The 25,381-nt window shown below is 42.3% G+C and overlaps 1 protein-coding gene across 1 annotated transcript; it reads right to left on the bottom strand.

Annotated features, from left to right (window-relative positions):
- Positions 1 to 1,327: 1,327 nt before the first annotated feature.
- Positions 1,328 to 24,869, bottom strand: ALKBH3 (alkB homolog 3, alpha-ketoglutarate dependent dioxygenase; the record flags this gene model as incomplete). Its single annotated transcript, XM_082000625.1, has 9 exons — positions 1,328 to 1,420; positions 1,938 to 2,036; positions 12,069 to 12,278; positions 17,367 to 17,455; positions 18,655 to 18,758; positions 20,847 to 20,894; positions 21,834 to 21,868; positions 23,068 to 23,180; positions 24,800 to 24,869. 9 exons carry the CDS (start codon positions 24,867 to 24,869, stop codon positions 1,328 to 1,330), a joined length of 861 nt encoding a protein of 286 aa, XP_081856751.1.
- Positions 24,870 to 25,381: the final 512 nt, after the last annotated feature.

Here is a 25,381-nt window from a genome sequence, read left to right on the forward strand (position 1 = left end):
GAGAACTTAACCACACAGGCAGCATACATGACTTAGCTCCAGACAGTGGTCATCAGCTCACTGGTTTCTACCAACAGGTGAGACGTACCTAGGGCAGGCAAACTTGAAGAATTCCAGCAAGTGAACCTAGAATCAGGTCTGAGCTGCTGACTGCTTCTCTGTAACAGCAGAGGTTCGAGAGTCAACCCTCCAAGTAATATTCTTTAATGCAATATGCATTGACCTAGAAGCAGTAGCACCAGAATGAGCGCTGCACCTGGTGCTACTGCACTCTGCTTAGTGTAGCTTTGCAACTGGCTTACACTGTGATTATAATAATCTGGATCCAAATCTTTGGACCAGTTCTTCTGGGTATCACATGTGGCAGCACAAGCCTAATTTTTAGAGATGCTAACATTTCCTGCCCCACCTGAAATCACTGGAAGCCACAACTTAGTTGTGCTAAGAAGAAAAACAAAAAAGAACCTAAGAATTTATTAGCAAATTCTGAAAGTAATTTTTTTCATCTCTTTGTGTCTACTTTCCTGCCTATGACACAGCAGTAGCAGTTTTAAGCCAGGAGGGATGGAGGACTGTTAATACTCAAGCAATGGGCAGCCTCAACCTGGCTGATAAGGCTCATGGCTAAGGTGTCTCTGTTGCTTGACTTTGTCTGTATTGTCTACATAGATAAATAGTTAGGGTAAAGTCTGAGTGCATAGCAGAAGGCAGCCTTGACCCTCTGTTCTACTAGACACTAGTATAATTCAAGTAGTTATATCAATAATGAAACTGATTGCTTCTTTGGAAAAGACTTTGCAACCTACAAATAAAAAGCAATGCACTACCCCTTGGTGAAATGAGTAATACTCGGAGATTATCATGAAGTGCAGCTTTCTCATTCCTGTACAGACAGCACACACAGAGCTGGCTTCACATAAAGGAATCCTGTCTTGTCATTACTTAGAACATAGATCACTACTTGAGGGGAAAAGGGAGACAAGAGAAGGTGCAAAAATAACTGCTCACTGAATCTTTCTGCTCCAGTTGGTACCTCTCAGATCTTTCAAGTGCTTTGTGTTCTTTTAAGAATGACCACTGTTTTTTCCCCAAACTTAAAGCCTGTGATTTAGTATTGTCTAATAGCATATAATTTCTGAAAACAAAACAGCACTGTCCACATAACACAGGTAGCTTCTGATTGTCAAAAGATCTTCATAATATCGATTCTTTTTCCCATCAGATATTTCACAGAACTCTGTTCCTGTAAGGCTTCGTTTAGATCTGTAGCAATCTGAGGCTCTGGATCTGCTGTGGGTTTATATCTAACAACACCCAAAGTGCCTCTTCACTTCCAAACTCCATCAGGTTCTGGATAAATGATCCTAAAGGTCAAGTTTATCCGTGCATCTCTAGAATGATATTCCTTAGGCACTCGATGCTGTAAGTGGCATTTGGAAAAAACAAAACAAAACACAAAACCAAAAGCATGAGCTTGTGTATTTAAAAATACAGGTAACCAAACAATGTAAAAAAACCTTAATTTCCTGTTACGGCTCTTTATTAACATTTCTAAACATTTAGGTAAGGCAAAACGTTCATGTTCTGACTGCTCAGAGCCACTGAAAGCAAAAGGTCTTTGTAGATTACTGTGGACTTGTTCATTTAAGTTGCAACTTTTTTATATTCCAAGTTCCTAAACTGATTTTGCTCTTTCAGCTGCAGACTGCAACCTTCATTGCTGAACTTTAATGCTGGAACATCTGAGCTGATTCCTATTATATCACTCAGCAATTGAAAGAAAACCCATTGTTTCTTTGAATTCTGAGGCAGAAAGCAATATTAATACGCTGGGAAACAATTGTGTCACTGGAAGCAGAACGTCCTGTACCTCTATGGGAGTGCCTCATGCATATTTAGAAAACTGCACTGCAAGTAAAGCATCAAGGAGTTCTTACCTGCCAGTCCTCCTGGGTAGCTCCTTCCATCATCAACAGAGTCCCGTGATCAAGTGGGATTCTTAGTCTTTCTACGTAAGTATAGTCTCCATTCTCTTCCTAAAAAGAAACATTAGACACTGAAGAAGCAGGCATATGCATTTGGTAGAAAACCAGAAGCTCTTACAAGATCAAGAAGTCTAACTAAACCTCTCTGTTACTGTATTTCATAAAGAGTTCAGGAGCTGAGCATTTTAAGGATGAAAGAAGTCATTGCATCTCACTGCCTGTACAACACAGGTAAAGTCCAACAACTAGCTCCAACATCTAGTGCAAAATTGTGGAGCGAGACTGCGAACCTTTTGGAAACATCCACTCTTGAAATAAACAGTTCTGTGTGGAGGTATTCTGCAATAGCCACCCTAATTCCAAATCATCAAAAATACACATCTTCCTTCTATTCTGAATTTGTCTTTTTTTGGACATTACATGTTGGTATAGCATTATCTGCTAGATGAAGAACTTCTCCTATCCAAAAAAATCTCCTTTTCCTACAGTACCTCGTAAAACAAGTCATCTTAAACTTTATTATCACTAAGCAAAACAGACTGCTAAACTAGAAGACAAAAAATTTGCAAACTTTTGTTAAGCCTTCTGATTATATACAATTTTTTTAAAGCACAAACACAACAACCAGACATAGCAGCATTGGTCTCACACATGCCACATCAGTGGGAATAGCAACTCTCTATTGCTTTGCATTATCCCTTCCAATTTTAAATCATATTAATACACTACCAAGTCAAATGGCTCAGGGAAGTCTATTATGCCAACACAGTTCTCTGTCAATCACGACAGTAACGTCCTCATGAAATCATACTATGTGTGACATGATCTTCCAGAATGCCACATGCGCAGGTATGATAATGCTCTATGTACTCCTTTAATATTTTCTGATTTTAACCTTCAACAGCTGCAGAAAAAAATTGTGGCAAATCTTGAACAACTTCCATTTAAAATCTTGCCTACTTAATGTTGGCACTTTTATTATTTCATTAATATTGAAATGTGAATAGGAAAACCAGGATGTCTCCCAAATACAGAATGGCAGTATACGTTTTGCCTTTTACAGATCTCTATAGCCAGCTCTGCAAGCTGTCTAGGAAGAGCAGAAAGCAACTCTCTGAAATGAGAAATTCTGGAAGGTTTCAGATAGGAAATCATCTGCAAAATACAGGGATTATTTTAGAGAGAGGGGGAGTTAGAGAAATAGTTTAATTAGTGATGAAAGCGAAGAGACTCAAGAGGTCTTTTATTTTTAAGTTACAGAAAGCCATAGATAGCTTGAAAGTGTAAAGTGAATAATAAATGTCCTCCATTGAAAAAAAGAGTATGACAGGTTTTTGGTCTCTACATTGTACAAGCACAAGGTTAACCTTGTTCTGAGTATACTGCATATAGCAAACAGATAGCCCAAATGCATAACTGGTTTTGTACCACGGCCTCCAGAAGCAGTGGATTTTTTTCCAAAAAGAGATCAGCAAATCAGTTATTTGTTCTTGAAAGAAAAGCCAGAAATACACAATTACTACAGAGATGAGTAAAAAATAATTAAGCCAGGTCTAAGCTTCTAAAGCATGACAGTGTTCCTGTAAAGGACCATGCACCTTAGTTGCTGAACAAATGCTTCAGAATTTTTATTTTGTTAATAAGTTAGGCAGTATCTTCTCTTCAAGTTTCTTATAATGCTTGGTGAACTCCTAAAAACACATTGTTGAGTGTTTAGGACGAGGCAATGCTCAATTATTGCAGACCCAGCTAAAGGCAGCAATTACTCCAGACTCAGCAGAACCTATTACTACCAGAGTGGCATTTGTCACATTTGTCATGTAAAATGAAACTGTACTGGGGGGGTGGGGGGAAGAAGCGATGAGAGGTCACAACTATGATTCTAGTTTGGGTTGGAAGGGACCTTTTAAGGTCATCTAATCAAACCCCCCTGCAATGAGCAGATCAGGTTGCTCAGAGCCTTGTCCACCCTGCCCTTGAGTGTTTCCAGGGATGGGACATATACCACCTCTCTGGGCAACCTGTGCTAGAGGTTCACCACTCTCACTGTGAAAAATTTCTTCCTTGTACCTAGGTGAAATCTACCCTCTTTTAGTGTAGTCTTTAGAAATCTACCCTTTAGATCTAGTTTAGTCTAGAACAATTACCCCTTCTCCGACTGCAACAGGCCCTGCTAAAAAAGCCTGTCCCCATCTTTCTTATAAGTCCCCTTGAAGTACTGGAAGGCTGCAGTAAGGTCTCCCCAGAGCCTCCTCCAGGCTGAACAACCTCAACTTTCGCAGCCTGCCCTCACAGGAGAGGTGTTCCATCCCTCTGGACATTTCTGTGGCCCTTCTCTGGACCCACTCCAACAGGTCCATGTCCTTCCTGTGCTGAGGGCTCCAGAGCTGGACATAGGACTCCAGCTGAGGTCTTACCAGAGAAGAGCAGAGGGGCAGAACCACCTCCCTCGACCTGCTGGCCACACTTGCTTTTGATGCAGCCCAGGATACGGTTGGCCGCCTGGGCTGTGAGTGCACATTGCTGGCTCATGTCCAGATTTTCATCCACCAGTACCCCCAGGTCCTTCTCAGCAGGGCTGCTCTCCATCCCTTCATCCCCCAGCCTGTACGGATAATGGGGGTTACCCCGACCCAGGTGCAGGACCCTGCACTTGGCCTTTGTGAACCTCATGAGGTTCACACGGGCCCACTTCTCAAGCTTGTCCAGGTCCCTCTGGATGACCTCCTGTCTCTCAGGCGAGTCAACCGCACCACTCAGCTTGGTGATCTCAGCAAGATGCACTTGATCCCGCTATGTCACTGATGAAGATATTAAAGAGTACTAGTCCCAATACAGGGGTGTCCCCTGAGGCATGCCACTCATCACTGATCTCCATCTGGACATTGAGCCATTGACCACTACCCTCTGGATGCGACCACCCCACCAATTCCTCATGCACTGAAATCTGTATCTCTCCAATTTAGAGAGAAGGATGTTGTGGGGGACCATGTCAAAGGCCTCATAGAAGTCCAGATAGACGACATCAGTAGCTCTTGCCTTGTCCACTAATGTGGTCGCTCCATCATAGAAGGCCACTAGGTTGGTCCAGCAGAGCTTTTCCTTGGTGAAGCCATGCTGGCTGTCTTGAATCACCTCCCTGTCCTCCATGTACCTTAGCATAGTTTCTAGGAGGATCTGCTCCATGATCTTCCGAGGCACAGAAGTGAGGCTGACAGGTCAATAGTTCCCAGGGTCCTGCTTGCTACCCGTTTTAAAATTGGGTGCAATGTTTCCCTTTTTCCAGTCTCCAGGGACTTCACCTGGCTGCCAGGACTTTTCAAATCTCATGGAGAGTGGCTTGGCAACTACATCAGCCAGTTCCCTCAGGATTCTGGGATACACCTCATCAGGTCCCATAGTCTTATGCATGTTCAAGTTCCTCAGATGGTCTCAAACCTGATCTTCTCTTACAGTGGGAGGAACTTTGCTCCCTCAGTCCCTGTCTTGCAGTCCAGCCACTCAAGAGGTGTGGGAAGAGACACTGCCAGTGCAGACTGAAGCAAAGAAGTCGTTGAGTACCTCAGCCTTCTCCTCATCTGTTGTTACCAGTTTGCCAGTCTTGCTCATCAAGGAGGATCGGGGGGGTATGCTTTCTCTGACCTTCCTTTTCTGGCTGACATACCTGCAGAAGCCTGTCTTATCGTTCTTTGCATCCCTTGCCACGTTCAGCTCCAGCCATGCCTTGGCCTTCCTAACCCCATCCTTTACGTCACTTGTAACCGAACCAGATCACAAAGAAGCTGGAAACAATACAGGGCAACTGAGACTGGGAAAAATGGAATTATCACAGTAAGATTTAACCCAGCTTGAGGTGCAGGTATAGTTACCTCACACTGACAAAAGTCCACATTTCTGAAACAGAATGTTACAAGATCTCCAGGCTTCAGCTCTATATTGAGCTATTCAGGAAAACTAACAGCGCTCTGCAGAGACCTGACAGTTAGAAGAAAACATTAACAGGTCATGAAAAGGCAGACATAGCCTTTTGCGAGCTACTAAAAAGACACAACAGCTCTCATACAACAGATTTTAACGCTTTTACGAAAACTCACATTTTGAAAAATGTTAACCAACTTCCTTGAAGCTTAATTGTGCAGTGGCCCAACTTGATGCAGGTTTGTCTTTTTTAAAGTTCATGGCTTGCTGAAAAGCTCAAAATAATGAGGTAAAGTATCAACTACTGGGAAAATTATGTCCTGGACTTAAAACAAAGTTCAATTTCCAAACGAAGAACTGGGAGGGTGCGTGTCTATAAAAAAAGATTCCATAAAAAAAGATTCCAAAATAAAGACGACTGCAAATCCTCTGAAGTGCAAAAGATCTTGGTTGGGATCAAATAAATTCCTGATAATAAAAAGCATCACTTGATGTAATTGACAATTTATTCGCACCATTGCCACTTTCTGTTCATGTCTGTGACTAGAAGTCACAGTGTAACAGAACAAGGCTATTCAATACCGCTTATGCAACTGGCAGCACTAGCTGGCAATTCTGGATTTGTGCATTTCTTGGGGATACCTAAGGGCCCCAAGGCTGTGCCAGTGATTAATTAAGCTCACTAAACCTCTGGAATAACGGAGTGCTGAAGGCACTCAGAATCACATGTAATACATAATCTTTGTAAATAATGCAAAACACATTTTAAAGCTTCTAGAATTATTAGCCATTTATCTTGCTGTATTAAAAGTAAGGTGTAATGCCAAAACCATTTTCTTAAACTTCAGAGGAAACGAGGAAAAAAAATTTCAAAAATAGGTATTATAAACATGACTGCTGATGAAAAGCAGAGAAATAGCATTGCACGGCTGTTTCAGATTTCACAGGATTACATCATTTCACTTAGCGAATGGACAACAGTGGACTTATTTTTATCTCTTGCTCATCTTTATTAAAGAAGAATTCTTCTCCAAGATGAATGATTTAGGAGAAAACATCCTTTTGGCTTAGAAAAGTCAGTATGTAAAAGCAGCAGTTACTTGTCTGTTTTAAATGGGACATCTCTGAACCTAGTTTTACTTAGCAAAAGAGATTTTTTTATGTCAATTGGTTTTGCAGAGCTGGCAAAGTTAGACAAAAAGGTTTTTACTGTCTCACATGTCATTACTAACACTGTCCACCAAATCTCAGTTCAGAACCTTTCTCTCTAGAGCTGATGTTAGACATACTCAGTTGGGCTTCAGAGGTCAAGAAGTTTATGAAGGAACTTTAATCTTGACATCTAAGAAGGAAAAGATTTTTTAAAAATACTGGTAACAAACACGGAAAGAAATGCCTCAGGTAACTTTTATATGTTCACTTCATTACTCTATGCATTACAAAACCAGCTGCTTCCAAGAACAGGTCCGGTAAAGCAACTGTTCTGCTTCTTAGTATATAAATTAAGAATTAAATTAGAATTTTCATAATCTTGAGTTGCACATTTAATACAATCCAAGCTTTACACTGTCCAAATACACAGCCTTCATAGAGAATGCTGGCTTCTACTCTTCTGCTTTACCTATTTACCTATTACCAAGAGAATTATCCTTACAAAACTTCTAATCTCGTATTTTTCAGACTTCCATCTTGCTTGTATCCCTGGATACAAGAAGAGAAAGGTCTCTTCCAGTTTACGCCTCTACGACCAGCTATGGAAACACCCTCCTCCACAACAAAGTGTCTATCAATACTTCTGCATTTTTACCTGTTTATTCTCACTCACTCTTATGAAATCCTCGCTGCAGCTCTTTTCTTTATGGATCCAGTAAGAATGAATATCAGTTACATTGCCCTTCCCTCACGTAATCCACTTGCCTACCTATATAGGACTATCTTTAAACTCCCTCAGTCTTTCTGCAGCTGATCTAGCAGACTGCAAGTGAGGTAGCTCTAAAGCACTCACATCTTCCTCTCTACCTGTCTACGGCTGCTCAAGTCCTGCCAATACTGGTGGACACCACCTCCTCCTCTGCAGCCACTGCTGTCTGCAAGTCTCCTTCATGCCAATCTAAAAGTTCAATTCTCCTTCTCCTGATCCAAGTCTCTGTTTCTACTGTGCTCCATATATTCCCACATTTGTCTTCAATTAGACCTGTTAGGACACAAAGGATTATTTCTCTGCTGTTTTCCAAAGTACTAGGAGATCTTTAACTTCTGCTAGAACAGCTACTCAAGAACAGAAGAAAAGGACCGTGTTTCAATTGAAGGACAGACCCATCTGAAGGCTGATTCTGAGAACACCTGCTACGATCCAACACATGCATAAAGCTCTCTCCCTTCCCCAGTGCCCATCAGTTTCCTTAGTTACAGATGGAAGATGAGCAACCTGACAGCTGGCTTTCTAACTCCTTCCACAGTTCACATGGCAGTTCGTTGGACAACTACACCCAACTGGTCTTTATGGCACTCAGAATTCGGCTACAGAGCACCTCTCAGTGGGACATGGAAGCTTAATAGGACATTAAATATCACCCTTCACCTCTGAACTAACATTTCACACTCAGGTTCTGGAAAGACCTAATCAGATAACCTGGCATTGTCTCATTGAGTTGAGCAGTTACAATCAATAGTAAAAATGGTAGTGAGACTGCATCAGAAAGACCCACTTAACACAGTGAAATCAATTCCTCTAGAATAGGACAAGTCACATATGAGTGGGACAGGGGCCTTGAGGCTGTGGGAACAGGAGGGGGACACAGTGGTGCAGTGGTGACAGTTACGCTATGGGCAAGCACCAGAGGACTTGTTGACTAAACCAATGGATTGTGTGTGAATTGCGTATGAATCACAACTCTAAAACAAAGCATTCATTTCTTGGTTTTGGCATAGGCAGGAGCTACAACGATGGGGGGGAAACAAGGAGGCAAGAAAAAGTTTCAGTAATTTACTGGAGCTAGAAGTAGAAAATAAAAGAAACCAAATCACTTCACTGTAGACTTTGAACTACCAAAAAACCCTAGAAACCATTTAAAGCAAAGGCAAAATACCAGCTACAATCACACACCTGGTCCAAATCAACAGAAAAGGCAGCATTTAGATGAAAGAATGCTTAAAAAGAAAAACTCCAGCAGGTAAAGTAGAACAGTTTCTGGCCTCATGTTGATTTTCATGAAAAGTCTCCTTAATTCCAGTGGGGAATTTACTCCTGAAAAGTATTTGTAGCTTTTTTATATGTCCTGGGCTGAAATTAGAGTAAGAATTATTTCTACTTATCCACGAGGGATGCTTGTTGATGCAGATTCAAATAGGCTATGCATGTCTCTACACTCCTTTACCATCTATTATATGATGAACACTCACTCATCCAGTACAGTACTCACCAAAAAGAAGAACAGAGGGCTGAACCTTTCTTTCTCCTCACCCTAGAATAATTTTCAGGGGAAAAAAAAGACTACTTGCACCTAAATAACCTTTTTTTTTCCATTTTTTGCCAAGGAAAAATGCAGAGAAAGAATAAAAAGATTTCCTTTTGTGACAATTTCAGAGTGGCCTATACAAACACCACCAACTTCCTATCAGACAAATGTCTAAATTCACACAAACATGCACAAAAAAACTAACCCACCATTACTGGTCGTCTTTGCAGTTACAGAAATAGGATTTTATTCTCTAAAAATTTCATCCACATTTCAAGATATAATATGGAAAATACTTGTACAGATACTAACATGAACTGAAGTCTCTGAAGGCTCCGATCTAGTATTCTTCAATAGCACTACAAGATGTTACCCAACTTGTGGTACATACTATTTAGTACCCAGTACATGATCACACACAGGCAACTGCTTTAGTTTTTTTCTTCCAGTACCATTTATCCACAGTGAGCTTCAACCATAGTATTTCTTATCTAGTACTTTCACTACATCTTTTCATCTTTCATCTCAAAATACTTAAAAGCACTTAGAAGAGAGGGAAATGAAGGCTTTTGAAACTCTAGAATTTGAAATACTAGAATGTTGGCCCTCAAAGAGGTTTAATTTTGCAAGGAAAAGGATTTACTTTCTCTTCCCCTCCTCAACAAAGACTAACTCTGGAAACCCGATGTACTGGCAGATACAAACCAGGGAGAGCCTGAACGCCTGGGATGACTGTTAATCTGAATCCCTTTTCCCTAGACTACATTCCACTTCCTGTAACTTGCTTTTGAACAAAGTAATGATCAAACTTCAAATATCTACAATCAACTTTAATTTTCTCTTAATGAAAGAGAGAATGCTACATTACAATAGAGTATGAAAATTACTTCTTTGGTGGTACAGCCTGAAAGGTTGTAATTTCCATCGGAGTCTCTTGTAACTCCCACTTGGCAAAGCATCTCGTGTCATAGGATGCTCTCAGAAAATTGCAGGCTTTGGGAATGTGCAAAGAATACTTAATGTGTGCCATATAATTATTAAGTACGAGTTCCCTTAGGCACAGGATGCATTTAATAGCAACTTATTCAAGGATCACTCTGCACATGGGGATCATACCTTAGAAAAAAGGTATGTCACACTTGCAAAAGGAATACACTTTACAGGTAGCAAGACTCAGCTAGTCAGAAATATCAGGTCAGAGGCACTGAAGAAAAAAAATGAGGTGAGCTTGAGGGATACATCTATAGAAAATAATCCATCTCAGGAAGAAAAGGGAAGAAATTGTGCAGTACAGATCAAAGAAGGCAGCCAACTATGAATGACACAGACTGAATTTCCCCCTTTGGTCATAGTGGGTGTCTTCAGAAAATAGAAAACAGAACAAAAAGACATCTTGCTGAAGAACTGGCTTGGATTTTTAAGAGGGAAACTGCAAAGTTTATACTGAAATCTAAGTGGCTTTGATTCTGACCCACTGAAGGGGAACACATACACTTCTAGAAATTAATCCAAGCACCATTTACAGTTTCCCAGAGGAATGAACTTTCCAGCTGATATTTTGTTATCATCACAGCATCACACTCATGCTATGCCCTCTGATATAATGCACTCGTTATGTGATCTCATGCTCAGGGACCAGAATTAAATTCACTTCAGACAACAAAGAATTTAAAAATTAGAGAACTGGTGAAAAATACAAATTATTTATTTGTTTTCTGATTCAAATTCTGACCTTGGTTGTTCATGAATATACAACCCAAGGTGACTCTTGATGGGTCAAGTACGTCAGCATACAGTTTTCTAATAGGCTCATAATCACCACCTTTGTTTTCTGCATTACTTATTCAGAATAAATAGCAACATAAGCAGACAGCAAACTTCTTCCCAAAGTTCTCCACGATTACACATGCAGAAAAGACATCTGAAGCAAGATACCCTAAAATGAGGCCTGTATTCTCAACACAAGAATGCGTGATTCCTTTACTTGGATAATTACAAATTGCAAAATTTAAGTTTTAAGTTGGCTTGTAAACACATCATTCCCAGGCACAGCATTTTACCTAGAAAGAGTATTCACTACTGAATCACCAACTAATTTCTGAAAGGATGTTCCACACATGCCTCCTTATCAAAGTAAAGATCTCTGTTTAGTCTGTGAAGTATGGTGCAAGAGTTTGGTATTTTATGGAAAAGAAATGAGCTCCTTCCCTCTGTTCACTGTCCCTCAATCTGAACACAGAGAAGTCAAAATGCAAACAGTATTAAGAGGATTTTTACTTTGTTACAAAAGCAGTCAGAGCTACTCTTCATCTCACATATACTATGCATTACACAATGTTTGCCGGAGTTTAAGAAAATGGTATCAACTCTTTGGTTCATTTACACAGTGAAAGTCCCCTTCCATCACCACTGATTTCATTTTAAGTAACGGAAAAGGCACTTACTTGAGCGGAAGAGTGCCCAGGTTGCAATTTCACTGCAGCATTACACTGTTGCACATTATTAGAATGGTCCCAAACCCATCCTCAAGATGTCATGTTCCATGCGACAGATTTCTGGATCCCTATGCTTATTCCATAGAACTTTACGACTTGTGCTTTCGTTAACTACTATTAAACTCTTTTAGTATTTAAGTTCTCTAAACAGGGGGAAAATTCTGAACATATTAATAACTACAGGACTCTCTCAATGTGATATGAACACTCACAGGGGAGGGTTTCTTCCTCATCTCAAAGGTCCGGGTAGCACCAAAGCTGAGCGAGGCAATGACAGGATTCTTTCCCAGTGATGGTTCATCGTCGCTGTGCCAGTCTACACTATCCTTCTCATTTCGGTAGAGGTTGCAGAGGAGAGAGTTGAAGGTATAGCCAGTGAACTCTTCAATGCGCTCCTTCAGCATGGTCAGCAGAGGATGCCACTGTAATCAGCAGAACAGAAGTAGGGTAAATACAATGAGAGCTGGCCAGCAGCAGGTAACATAAGACACAAGGGGAAAACTACTGAGAAACAAAATATACTGTACTTTAATCACAATAAACTTGAAATCAAATAAATGCCTCTGAACAATTCTGATTATATTTTTAGTATAGCTGAGGGACGGGCTTTCTGCGAAATATGCATGTTACCTTTACCTATCACTCAATACTAAATCATCTCTTAAAACTATGAGGCCAGTCTGCCCTCCACGATAATGTAGCCAGCCACCCCAGTTGACTGGAAGGTGAGGAAGTAGAGAGAGTAAAATCTGCTTGAACTGACCACAGATATACATAGGGAGTTCTTAACTCATACAAAAAGTATGCAACTTCTCCTATGCATACCTGTTTTTTTAACCTCCTGGCCAAGCTAGAGGAGTTTAACACAGGGGTCTGATAACATCTGAGTTACTTGGCCATTGCTGGTGGGCATAGCACAGCCAGAAAGTTGCAATCAGTGACTAAGTGACACGCTCTCAGTTGCCTGCAGCTGTTGACACAGAACACAAGACAACGGTTGGCCTAACACTGTCACAGCATGGCCCTCTGTCTCTATGAGTTGAGCCCAACTCATCACCTCCCACGGTTTCGACTTCGAGGTTGTAACTTTTCAACGGTTCGCAAAAACAGTGTCACAGGCCCCGAATTTCATCCTTCCCTTTGCTAACATCTTGCTGAGCCCATAACCCACAGCAGCTCTGCACATTCCATTACAACTCAGTCCAGTGAATCATAATTTAATGTTATAAATTTACATCATAACTCTCATCTGTCAGAGTGCTTTTAAGTACTACATCAGTATATAAAAAAAAAAGCCAAAGCAATGTAGGCCAGAATTTTTGCCTGTTATATAAGCAGAAACACAGATCAAGAGAGGATAAAGAACTGATTCCAAATCTCCCAGTGCACCACTGGCACAAGAAGGAACAGACAGCAGGAATTTCTTCCTAGCATCCACCTCTAGTAATCGAGTCTGCACCACTTTCTTTCCATGCTTACCCATGTTTAAAGGGTTTTTAACCTGTTGGCTACACTGCAGGAGCCTCAACATACCATCTTTCTCTATTAGGGGTACTTATAGCTAAGTCACCCCTTTAATGACTAAGCATCATGTGAATAAGTAATTATATGTAAACATAGCTTGCAGTTATGGGACATGTAGGAAAATCAGTAGTACCACCCAGAAAAAGCTATAGCTTGTAATTGGGTTGCCTGAATGTGCAGTATGTGCAGGACAAAATGAAATGGCAGAGTCTTCCAACAAGAATTACTGAAAGCACTTTTCAGTGACCAACTAGGACTGGATTCCTTCAATCCCTACCACAATAGTATTTATTATTAAAAATATCACCATGTGGTGAATTTTACAGTTCAGTGGAAACACCACTACAAACCAGCAGCAGGGGAAGTAATTTTATTGAAACATTACTGTGTCACCAACTACAATAAACATTTTTCTAATACCAAAATTCATTTAGGCATAAGCGCTGGATTATACCTAGCAGTGCTGCAATCACACCAAACAAAAAAGGAAAGGCAAAAAGCTAATTACTCCTACAGACCAATCATTCAAGGCAGGCAACTTGTTTTGGTCAAGCTGTGCACTAAATTACACTTTACTTGGGATATTTTTGTGATATAAACCCTATTCTACAGGTAAGGACTGTGCTCTTTACACCATCACTGCTTCTTCTAGGCTGCAGGAACTCCCACCTACAAAGCTGAGTGAAATGTTGTGTCTGTGTGCAGCCTACCCACATATCTGCCTATGGGCAGTTTCCAGCCAGTGGCAGGGCTGGCTCCCAGCTATGCAAGTTTGCCAGTGCATCTCACTTTCTGCTGGAGTTTCTTTCTCTCAGTAAAAAGAGAATTATTCAGAGATAAAAGACAGGATCAGTATGCGTGACTGATTTAGGCCTTGTACCTCTTGGATGAGAAAAACCAGCCAGTGGCCCAATGAGTGCTAACTCTGAACTTTATGCAAACTGAACCGAAACTGTGAATTCAGGGTATATACAGGCTCTAGCCAACATCTGAACAGCAACAGCTTCCACAACAGGCTGAACTGAATTTAAATCATTAGTGTACAGCAGATGATTTTGTGGAGGCACTTCCAATCCCTAAAGCCATTCAGTTTCCAGCAAAGTCCATTTAAAAAAAAAGCACCTATTTTTCCACTATAAATTCCATAGGTTATGGAATTTTTGAGAAGACAGATCTTCACAACTCATGCTGTTAAATAACACCTTTCCACTTTCATCAAACTGAGCTTTGTGAGGAGGTACCCCCTTTTGGCAGCAGTTCTGGGACTTGGGACACTTCTGTCTCATGCTATCCAGCCTTAACTTATGGTTCAGAACACTGCAGCCTACTGCCATGGACATTTCAAACAAAGCAATACCAAGAGACAGGCTGATGGCACAACACGCTGAAAGACCGAGAGAGTGAACATGAACAAAACATCAAAGAGTCACTCAGAAGGTTTTTAACCCTTCCAAAATAGCATGGGAAATTACACCATACAATCTGGGGTTGCTGAGCAGGCAGGCTGTGTGTGTCAATTTCACAGCATCCACACAGGAATTAAAAACATGCCTAAATTCTCACTTAAGCAATACTGAATCCAACTGCTGCTGAAAGTCACTCTTTCAGTAATTGATATTTGACAACAAAAACCTCAGCATGACTGTATACACTACAATCTCCCGCATAAAGATGCATAGAGTAAGTCACACAATGAGACAATTAAGAGTTCTGTCCAAAGCTACACTGACCCAAAAGGAGAAATTTAAACTCTGGAGTGGTAATTTCCTTTCGACAATCTTTAGCAACTAAACAGAGACTGGCACGCATGAGTCAAGACCTGCGAGGCAAACTAAAGGGTAAGAAGAAAATGCACACGCAGTGGAAGCAGGGACATGTATCCTGGGATGACTACAGGGACACTGCCCACTTGTGCAGGGATGGTGTCAGCAGCGCTAAGGCATGGCTGGAGCTGAACGTGGCAAGGGATGCAAAGAACGATAAGACAGGCTTCTGCAGGTATGTCAGCCAGAAAAGGAAGGTCAGAGAAAGTGTACCCTGCATTGATGAGCAAGACTGGCAGACTGATAACAACGGATGAGGAGAAGGCTGAGGTACTCAACGACTTCTTTGCTTCAGTCTGCACTGGCAGTGTCTCTTCCCACACCTCTTGAGTGGCTGGACTGCAAGACAGGGACTGAGGGAGCAAAGTTCCTCCCACTGTAAGAGAAGATCAGGTTTGAGACCATCTGAGGAACTTGAACATGCATAAGACTATGGGACCTGATGAGGTGTATCCCAGAATCCTGAGGGAACTGGCTGATGTAGTTGCCAAGCCACTCTCCATGAGATTTGAAAAGTCCTGGCAGCCAGGTGAAGTCCCTGGAGACTGGAAAAAGGGAAACATTGCACCCAATTTTAAAACGGGTAGCAAGCAGGACCCTGGGAACTATTGACCTGTCAGCCTCACTTCTGTGCCTCGGAAGATCATGGAGCAGATCCTCCTAGAAACTATGCTAAGGTACATGGAGGACAGGGAGGTGATTCAAGACAGCCAGCATGGCTTCACCAAGGAAAAGCTCTGCTGGACCAACCTAGTGGCCTTCTATGATGGAGCGACCACATCAGTGGACAAGGCAAGAGCTACTGATGTCGTCTATCTGGACTTCTATGAGGCCTTTGACATGGTCCCCCACAACATCCTTCTCTCTAAATTGGAGAGATACAGATTTCAGTGCATGAGGAATTGGTGGGGTGGTCGCATCCAGAGGGTAGTGGTCAATGGCTCAATGTCCAGATGGAGATCAGTGATGAGTGGCATGCCTCAGGGGACACCCCTGTATTGGGACTAGTACTCTTTAATATCTTCATCAGTGACATAGCGGGATCAAGTGCATCTTGCTGAGATCACCAAGCTGAGTGGTGCGGTTGACTCGCCTGAGAGACAGGAGGTCATCCAGAGGGACCTGGACAAGCTTGAGAAGTGGGCCCGTGTGAACCTCATGAGGTTCACAAAGGCCAAGTGCAGGGTCCTGCACCTGGGTCGGGGTAACCCCCATTATCCGTACAGGCTGGGGGATGAAGGGATGGAGAGCAGCCCTGCTGAGAAGGACCTGGGGGTACTGGTGGATGAAAATCTGGACATGAGCCAGCAATGTGCACTCACAGCCCAGGCGGCCAACCGTATCCTGGGCTCCATCAAAAGCAGCATGGCCAGCAGGTCGAGGGAGGTGATTCTGCCCCTCTACCCTGCTCTGGTGAGACCTCAGCTGGAGTCCTGTATCCAGCTCTGGAGCCCTCAGCACAGGAAAGACATGGACCTGTTGGAGTGGTCCAGAGCAGGGCCACAAAAAAGATTAGCGGGATGGAACTCCTCTCCTATGAGGACAGGCTGAGAGAGCTGGGGTTGTTCAGCCTGGAGAAGAAAAGGCTCTGGGGAGACCTTATTGCAGCCTTCCAGTACTTCAAGGGGGCTTATAAAAAAGATGGGGACAGACATTTTAGCAGGGCCTGTTGCAGTAGGACAAGGGGTAATGGTTGTAAACTGAAAGAGGGTAGATTTAGACAAGATATAAGGAAGAAATTTTTCACAGGGAGGATGGTGAAACCCTGGCACAGGTTGCCCAGAGAGGTGGTAGATGCCCCATCCCTGGAAACACTCAAGGTCAGGTTGGATGGGGCTCTGAGCAACCTGACCTAGTTGAAGATGTCTCTGCTCATTGCAGGGGGGTTTGATTAGATGACCTTCAAAGGTTCCTTCCAACCCAAACTATTCTATGATTTTAAAGAACAAAGAAATCTCCTGCTCCTCTCAGTCATTCCACTCATATTAATTGTTTTATGAAGCGGTCCACATTCCACCAGAATCTGTGCTGATCAGAAATTAAAAGCTGATTGATACTCTAGATAAAAACAGAGGACAGAGGGAGTTTTTGTCTCTCAATCTCTGCAAAGGATTTCTTTATACACGATAATAAAATAAAACAAAACTGTGAACACATACATACATTTGGGTTTGGCTGCATTGTTATCCTGGAGTACGTGTAAGGAAGTTCCCCATACCAGGAGGTAAGCCTTGGTTCCTCAAAACATACTTCTAAAAAAGAAGAAAAACAGGAAGACTTTCTCAGTTGCCTTATCAAAGGGTTTGAAAATGGAAAGATTATGCAATTCTATCAAGAAACTTGATCAAAGAGGGACTGTCCACTCACCTAAAGCAGCCCCTTAAAATCCTCAGCCTTAGATAATGAACACAAGTGAAGGAACAAGATTATTCAAAAGCAGGTCTGTCTCTGCAAGAGGAATTACTTGCCAAAATCTTGGAACTGCATCCATTTTCTCATCCCTATGCCAGACAGGACAGGGACTGGAGAAGTTAAAGATAGCAAATTGAAACGGAAATTTTATTTATAATTCTGGATTGTTTTATATTCTCCTGGTTCCAGTGCCCAATAACCTGGTATAAGTTGCAATATGTATCCACTGGAAAGGATAAAGTGAAAAGGGCTTGCAGCATCACGGGGACATTACAGAAGCAGAATGTAGCAAGGCTGGACTAGTAATATTTTGACAAATATGTGTGTGCTCTGTGGTGTAATACAAACGTCAAGTTAAAAGTACTTTCAGCTTCTGAAAATACTATTTCGGTAGCTATTTCTCATGCTTGACAGGTGAAATTCTCCATTATGTGGTACCTTTATTGCAAGCCAGTAAACATAGATATTGAAGATATTTTCCAGCCCTGGCCAGTACCTACTCCAATATATTATCTTACATCTGTTCCTGACTGAAAGAGACATTTAGCTAGAACAGGTGCCCCTTAGTGAACAAATCCAGAATAGCAGTGTCTTCACTTACTGCATACTGGAACTAATAAGCAAAGACAAGGGAAAAGGAACATGCTCTGCTGGAATTTTAAGTGATAGGCAAAAAATATTCCTGGTGACAGAAACCTCAAAGAACATAGTTCTTGCAGCATCACAGGGAGATGGTATGAAGGGATGGAGCACAGACTTAATCTAAAGAATGGGAAAAAGAACTGGAGATGACAGAGGCGGCAGTAAAATTCAAAGATTTTTAAGACAGGCAATTTTCATTTGGAAAGACCTCATTTAATTGGCAATAAGAACACGGTGATACAGATTGAAAAATAAGCAGCAGTACTCCTCGGAGATGCATGGAAAACTTAGAAGGAAATGCGAAGGAGTGGTAATATGTAAAAAGAAAAACAACGATAAACAGTGCATGGATTTTGGTATGGAAATGACCCAAAAAGTTGGTCTACACACTCCTTACCTTGTCTGATGTGAGTTCGCTGGCCCCAGGGTATGTCTTGGAGGAGTTGTTCAAACACCCAGTCTGCTTGTTTTGAATCAATAAAGCCAGGAATCAAATGAATCCTAGGGAAAAAAAATAAAGATGGAAGGAATATACACTTCTATATATGCTTTGATAAAATATTCTAATTTCCAGGAATCCCAAAGGAGCCAAGAATGGCTGTAATGCATCAGACCGAAAGTCAAAGCCCAGTACCCTATTTCTGACCACAGTCAAAAGCAGGTGTGAAGGAAAGAACAGAAGGAAGCAGGAGCTCCTAATCAGTCTTCCCCTCACCAAACATGGCTAATTGCTTTTTAAAACCTGTAAAAACATATGACACCAACAATAGCCTACGAGTCCCACAGTCAGCCATGCACTGTGTGAAAAATGGCATCCTTCTGCTTGTTATTAACTTCACATCTGATAAATTAGGTGATTATGTAAGTGATTACTCACTTACAATCAACGTGAGTAATTGCCCTTTATACACCATCTCCGTGCCACTCAGAATTTGATAGCCCTTTATCACTACTGCCATCCCATCTTCCCTTTTCCAAGCACAAGAACCATAGAGTATTTAACCTGTCCCATTTTTACATTTTCATATGCACACTTTGTATTTTCACTGTACTAACAGCAACCTTAAAAAATTCCAGCCGCTATGGTGGGCTGGAAGTGGAATGCTGTTCAGAAGAGTTTACTCTCACAAGTATTCAATTCTCCAAAGACATCACAGTAAGAATATACAGTAAAGGTACTAAAAGAGATGCAAACTCTGATTATTAACTTTCCAGAAATATATATATTCCAGCAACATATTATGAAAACAAACTCCAGAAAATGACAGAATAACCCAGCTGGCTGTGTATCTTTTCTCTTTTCAGCTGGTCAAAACTTTTACTTTTCAAATTGGCATAAAAATTTATTTGCAGCTTTAGAAGAAACCAAGATGAAAGCTTTGAAATAAATGCACAAAAAGTTACTATGTCCTTGGCATTTTTTCCACTATTAATAAAACCCATCAAATTCAGAAGAAAAAGATTAATACTGATACTGCAGCTAAGTCAGCAAGGTAAAATAAAATGCGTTTTAATTAGTAGGAATCACAGAACAAGTGGGTTTTGTTCTGAAGTGTCCTGAAGCTGAAATAATTAAGGCATACTATGTAAGCAAAAGGGACAATCTAAAGTTACCAAATCTGTCTGAAGTTAAATGCTTGTCCTCGTTTCACCTGGACATAGAGTTAATTTTCCTCCTAGTAGCTGGTATAGTATGTGTTTTAGATTTAGGATGAGAGTAATGTTGATAACACACTGATGTTTCAGTTGTTGCTAAGCAGTGTTTACACTAAGTCAAGGACTTTTCAGCTTCTCATACTGCCCTGCCAGCAAGGAGGCTGGGAGGGGGCACAGCCAGGACAGCTGACCCCAGCTGGCCAAAGGAATACTCCATACCATAAGACATCAGGCTCAGTATATAGACTAAGAGGAAAGCTGGCTGGGGGCGACTGCTCAGGAAGTGGCTGAGCATCAGTCAGCAGGTGGTAAGCAACTGCACTGTGCATCATGTATTTTGTATATTCTTTTATTATTTTTCCCCCCTTCCTTTTCTGTCCTATGGAGCTATCTTTAACTCAACCCACGAATTTTACTTTTTTTTTCCCCCCATCCCACTGCAGGGAGGGAGAGAGTGAGCGAACACCTGTGTGATGTTCAGCTGCCTGCCAGGTTAAAGCACAACAATGCTTTTATTAGATGAATTTAAACAAGTCCAATTTACAGCTAGAAGTTTTTGGAAGCTCTTAACTACACAACACAGACATCATGCACTTGCTAACACAGGAATACTGATCCAAATTTCAAGCATAAACTTACTCTCAATCATGAAACAAAGGGACATACTCCCTTCTCCTTATTCTGGACAAGCACACTATATGCAGTATGCACTAGATGTTAAGAGGTTCATTCTTCTTCTCTTCAGTGCTGCTCAGAACTACGTAAGTCTCTGCTACCTGATAAAATATTTCCAGAAGTACTCTAAACAGAAGATACACAGAAAGGGCAATGTGCACCTGCTAGAGTCAAAACACTCTACAGAGACTAGACTTCAGAAAGTTGAGTATCACCGTGTCATTCTGCAATAGCAAATAACAAGTTTCATCCACTTACCTAGAAATACCAGTTGGTACTTTGCTGAGCTCATACACACCAGGCTTGCTGAGGATATAGAAAGGAAAGAGCCATCAGATGGACAAACAACAAGAAATTATTTTACACTGAGCAGCATGAATTGCTGTAAGCCTGGACTAGGGAAAGTTTCGTAAAGTAAGAGTAAGAGTAAGAGGAAAAAAGGGAAGCAATAATGCTCTGGAGATAGTCAGAGATCACAGTAAGGCAGCAAGGGGTGTTGCAGAAGCAAATCAGCTTGTGTGTAGTTCCTGCCTCTGACTCTCATTTCACCAAAGGCTCAATACACAGTTTTAGGGCGATAAAGATAAGTAAATGAGGGATGTCACAGGGAATCTAAAGGAGAAAAGCATAAAAGACTGGCATATGGAATAAGAAAATTCTACCAAGATAATCAAACTGAAGCAAATTTAATTTTCAAAATTTGTAACTTCACCATATACCACCACACCTTGTCACACTTCATGCCAAAGTTACTCTGACAAGATCCCCCTTTCAGCACAAAGGGTAGGTGACCAACGAATACCTAGCTTCACTATGACACTTGTGAGCAGCTACTTTTCTGAGCCTTCAAAGGAAGTAATGCTTGAGTTGCCATACCAGCTATATTCCTGGATAACAGTAAGTAATTTCCAGCATAGTTTACACAGGGATTGTTGTAAGAAAATGTACATTGCTAACCAAAGGAGACATATTTGCAGTTCTTTTGATCCAGAATGCCCAATTGTTTGTTATTCCTGGCTTATACAGCTACACCAAAGCTATGAAATCTAGTTAACACAGACTTGAACCCTCCTGATTATAAATTCAGTTCAGGATAAAAGGGCTGAAAGTGCACATTTTCTACCGAAATTCATTCCTAAGGCATGTCAGTTGTAAGTGAAGAAGGAATTCTTTTTCAGCAGATGCCCAATGACCAACAAGACAGAAAAAACACACGAAGGACAGTTAAGTCAGCAGTATACTCACTCTATCACACCTGCCTCAGGAACTCTGCGCTCCACCTGAAAGGTAACAAGACAATACATGGTGAATTTTAAACATTTGAGTACCTGGCATGCTCTAGTCAAACAGAACTAATTGCCGTCTCTAGTGACTCTATATAGCCTCATACTGATAGGTCAGTGAGAAAAATACATGTCTGGACAATTGGTAAGCAGTTAACACCCCACCTGCTCTCTCCATGCCCCAGAAACTCTCAAATGCAGCTACCACGGCAGGCAGTTTTAACAACCAACTGCCCCTAAAGGACATTAATTTCTAAATTATTTGGATTATTACAATACTTGCTATTTATCAACCACAAGCAAAAAAATTCCTACCATTACATTTGGAAGTAAAAATCTAGAGCAACTATGAGAGGGATGAATAAATCCCGGGCCCCAGACAATGAGCAAAACACAAGACAGACCAGACATAGTAGGAGTTGAGACTTTAAAATTGTTTGCACAGCTTGAGATAGCCGTTTTTTGTTACAACAAAAACCAAAAAAAACACACACAGTAGCTTAACCCAGCCTGGATTATCATTCTGATTGTCTCAGGGATTTATGCTTCTCTTCTCTGAGCTCAGTGGAGGGAGGTACTGAGTTGAGCAAGCAAGAGGATCAAAATATAGTACTATATAAATACCAGGGCTCTGTCACAGAGAAAAGAGAATCTTCCCAGACAACCTCCAATCCTTCCAAGACAAGAAGACAGCCTTTCAAGTACTTCTGTCTTAGAAAGAATTGTTCAAACCCTTTTTTCCCAAGCAAGGAACTCCCACTGCACAGAGCACAATATCCTTCATCTGCTAATGGGAAATAAAACAAAGTCTATACAACAAATCCAATGCTCTTCCCCTGTAACAAACAGGACAGATATCCCAACTGAGGGAAAAAACAGAGCTCAAATCATGCTTAGGACATTGCATAATTCTGAATATTTAGGAGAACATATTATTTTGGCTCTCTGAAAAAAAGTAGTTATGCACACGTACATAATGAATACTCAAAGCCTGAGGCTAAACAGAGGGACCGTAACTTTCTGTTTACCATATATGCAAGACAGTTGCAAACCCTGCTTGGTAAAAGCCCAAAGTTCAGGTCAGCTGAGTTTTTAATTTGTTTTTAAACATGAGATTATAATCTCAAAGTCTGATACTTTTATCATTTGTAGTTTAATAAAAGATGAGATTCTACTAGTTACCATGTAATTTTTACCTCGGATGGCTTTTCAAAGACAAATTGCTTGTGAGTGTGAGGCTGATCTTTCTTCATCCACGCCAGTCTGGTGTCTGCAGGGGCAAGGTTGCTGGCCACAGGTGCCTTAGGTGCTGAAGCACAGAGGAAAAAAAAAGGATCACATGAAATAGAATTTCACCATATAAAAAATACAGTTCAGAGCTTATGGAATCATTCTTTGAAGTCAATTCTCCTCTGCTTGCAGAGACTCCAGGAAACAGCCAAACCTACATTACATAAGAGTTAAAACTGCACAGAAACTGGATTTTTTATATATATATTTGTTATTCATAGACAAACAAAAATGAAAACATCCTTTTATGGGAAAGGATGACACCTAGAACCTTTTAAATCTACCACAAACATCTATCACATGCCAGCAGAAATTTTACCAAGCAGCCAAACTGCTTCCCTCTGCAATTTCTTTTAGGAAACAAAAAGACATTACTCTGCAAAAAATACTGTTATTAAAACAAGATTTTGAAATTAGGGAGAAAGTATGGGAGAGCAACTCAGGCATACCACTTCATGTGTTTTATTTACACATGCAAACAGGCTTAAAAATGGGCCTGAAACAGAGACAAAAGTAAAAGTCTTCTCTCTGCATAATTCAAAAGATGGGAAAAATAATTTTTAAAAATCACCTTAGGAATAGGTGGAATTAAACACAGCTGTAGCAGAAAATTTACAGGCTACATGCACAACTCAAAACAGTTGGCTTTTTTTAAACGTTGGAAAAAATTAATCAGCTTGCCTAGGATGCTTAGTCTGCAGAGAAACAGGAGCTTTACTGGGTATTGGAATCAGGCAAGTGGAATATGGTGTTTTGACCACATTCACAAAATAAACTAGTTCTTCCTCTAAGACTGGAAGCCCACACAGTACTCTCCTGCTTCTCCACTACTTGGTTTAAATGATACAAAACAGTGACATTAACTCCAGCTCTTCCAACTAGCACTCTTTATTTTGCAATGTTTTCACTGTGAAAAGATAAAGAAAGACACATAATAAGTTTTAAGAATAAGAAACACATCCAGACACATATGCCACTGACCCTGCATTCCACCTTCGAAATTGCTACAAGATATCCTTGACACACGTAAAAGTTTTACCTAAAAACTGGGTTCGAACACCTGAACTTTAGTTACCTAGAAAATCCAGACCTCCACCCAAGGCCTCACGCTCCGTGTCACACAGCACAGGCAGGAACAGCAGCCAGGCGACACGTCCCCACCCTTTCAGCCTCACCGCAGGTGGGTTCGGAGACCCCAGCTTACGCCTACAAGCCATGCTGCTGTGCTGCTCAGCGAAGAAAGCGGTGCTAACTTCCAGCCGCGCTTCTAAAGGCTTTCAAGGCTTTGCCGATTATTTTTCGCCCCAGCCCACGTCACGCCCGGGACAGCAGCCGTCTCCAGACCGTCTATAAGGCAAGGGCAGGGCAGCCCCAGCGCTCCCCTCCCGGGGCGGGCCCGCTCCGGCACTGCACACCGCGGGCCAGGCGGCTGTTGCTGCGGCGGGCGCAGCCGGGGAAGGGGGTCGCCAGCACCGGCCTCACCGTAACGCCGCGGCCGGGACAGAAGGGCCCTGACAAGCCCCGGACACCCGCCCGCCCGCGGCCCTGTAAGGCCGGCGGCCGCGGGGCGCCGGGAGGGGCCCCTGCGCGCCACAGGCCGGGTGCGCGCCCGGTCCTTACCTGCGAGCCGGGCCTTGCCTGCGAGCCGTCCCGCCGGGGCGCCGGCCCAGCCGCCCTGCACGCGGGCTCGCTGCCGCCTCTCCGTCATGCCGCCGCCTCAGCGCCGCCCGGTGCACCGTCCCCCAGCCTCCGCCGGCGCCGCAGCCCGCGCCGGGGGTTCCGCTACGCACCGCCGCCTGCTGAGGTCCCCAACGAGCCGCCCGCAACGGCGGCTGCCGGCCGGGCTGAGCCTGCGTTTCCTCGCCGGGTGCAGGCCTTCGGCCGGCGGGCAGCCCCGGGCCCGGCCGCGGCACTACCGGCCTGCCTGCAGGTTTCAGTGAACAGTTGAAATTAAAGGTTTTCTGTCAAAACGTGGCTACTATCCCAAGGAAGCTGCTTTTAACCAGCTGAGTAAATTACATATGTATTGCCCCCATGCGTGGAAAGAAGCAGTATAGATTTGTAAAGTTACAGCTGACGAGGGAAACCAGAACCAGCCCATGCATGGCAGCAGCCCTCGGTGATGCTGGATGGTTCCCGCAGATGGGTACGGCCTCTCCTGCCTTCAGCCCTGGGCAGCTGAAGGAACCGCTGTCCGAGGCCTCGCTGCCCTCGTGGCTG

Source organism: Phaethon aethereus (assembly GCF_964289735.1).
Source record: "Phaethon aethereus genome assembly, chromosome: 5".
NCBI lineage: Eukaryota > Metazoa > Chordata > Aves > Phaethontiformes > Phaethontidae > Phaethon > Phaethon aethereus.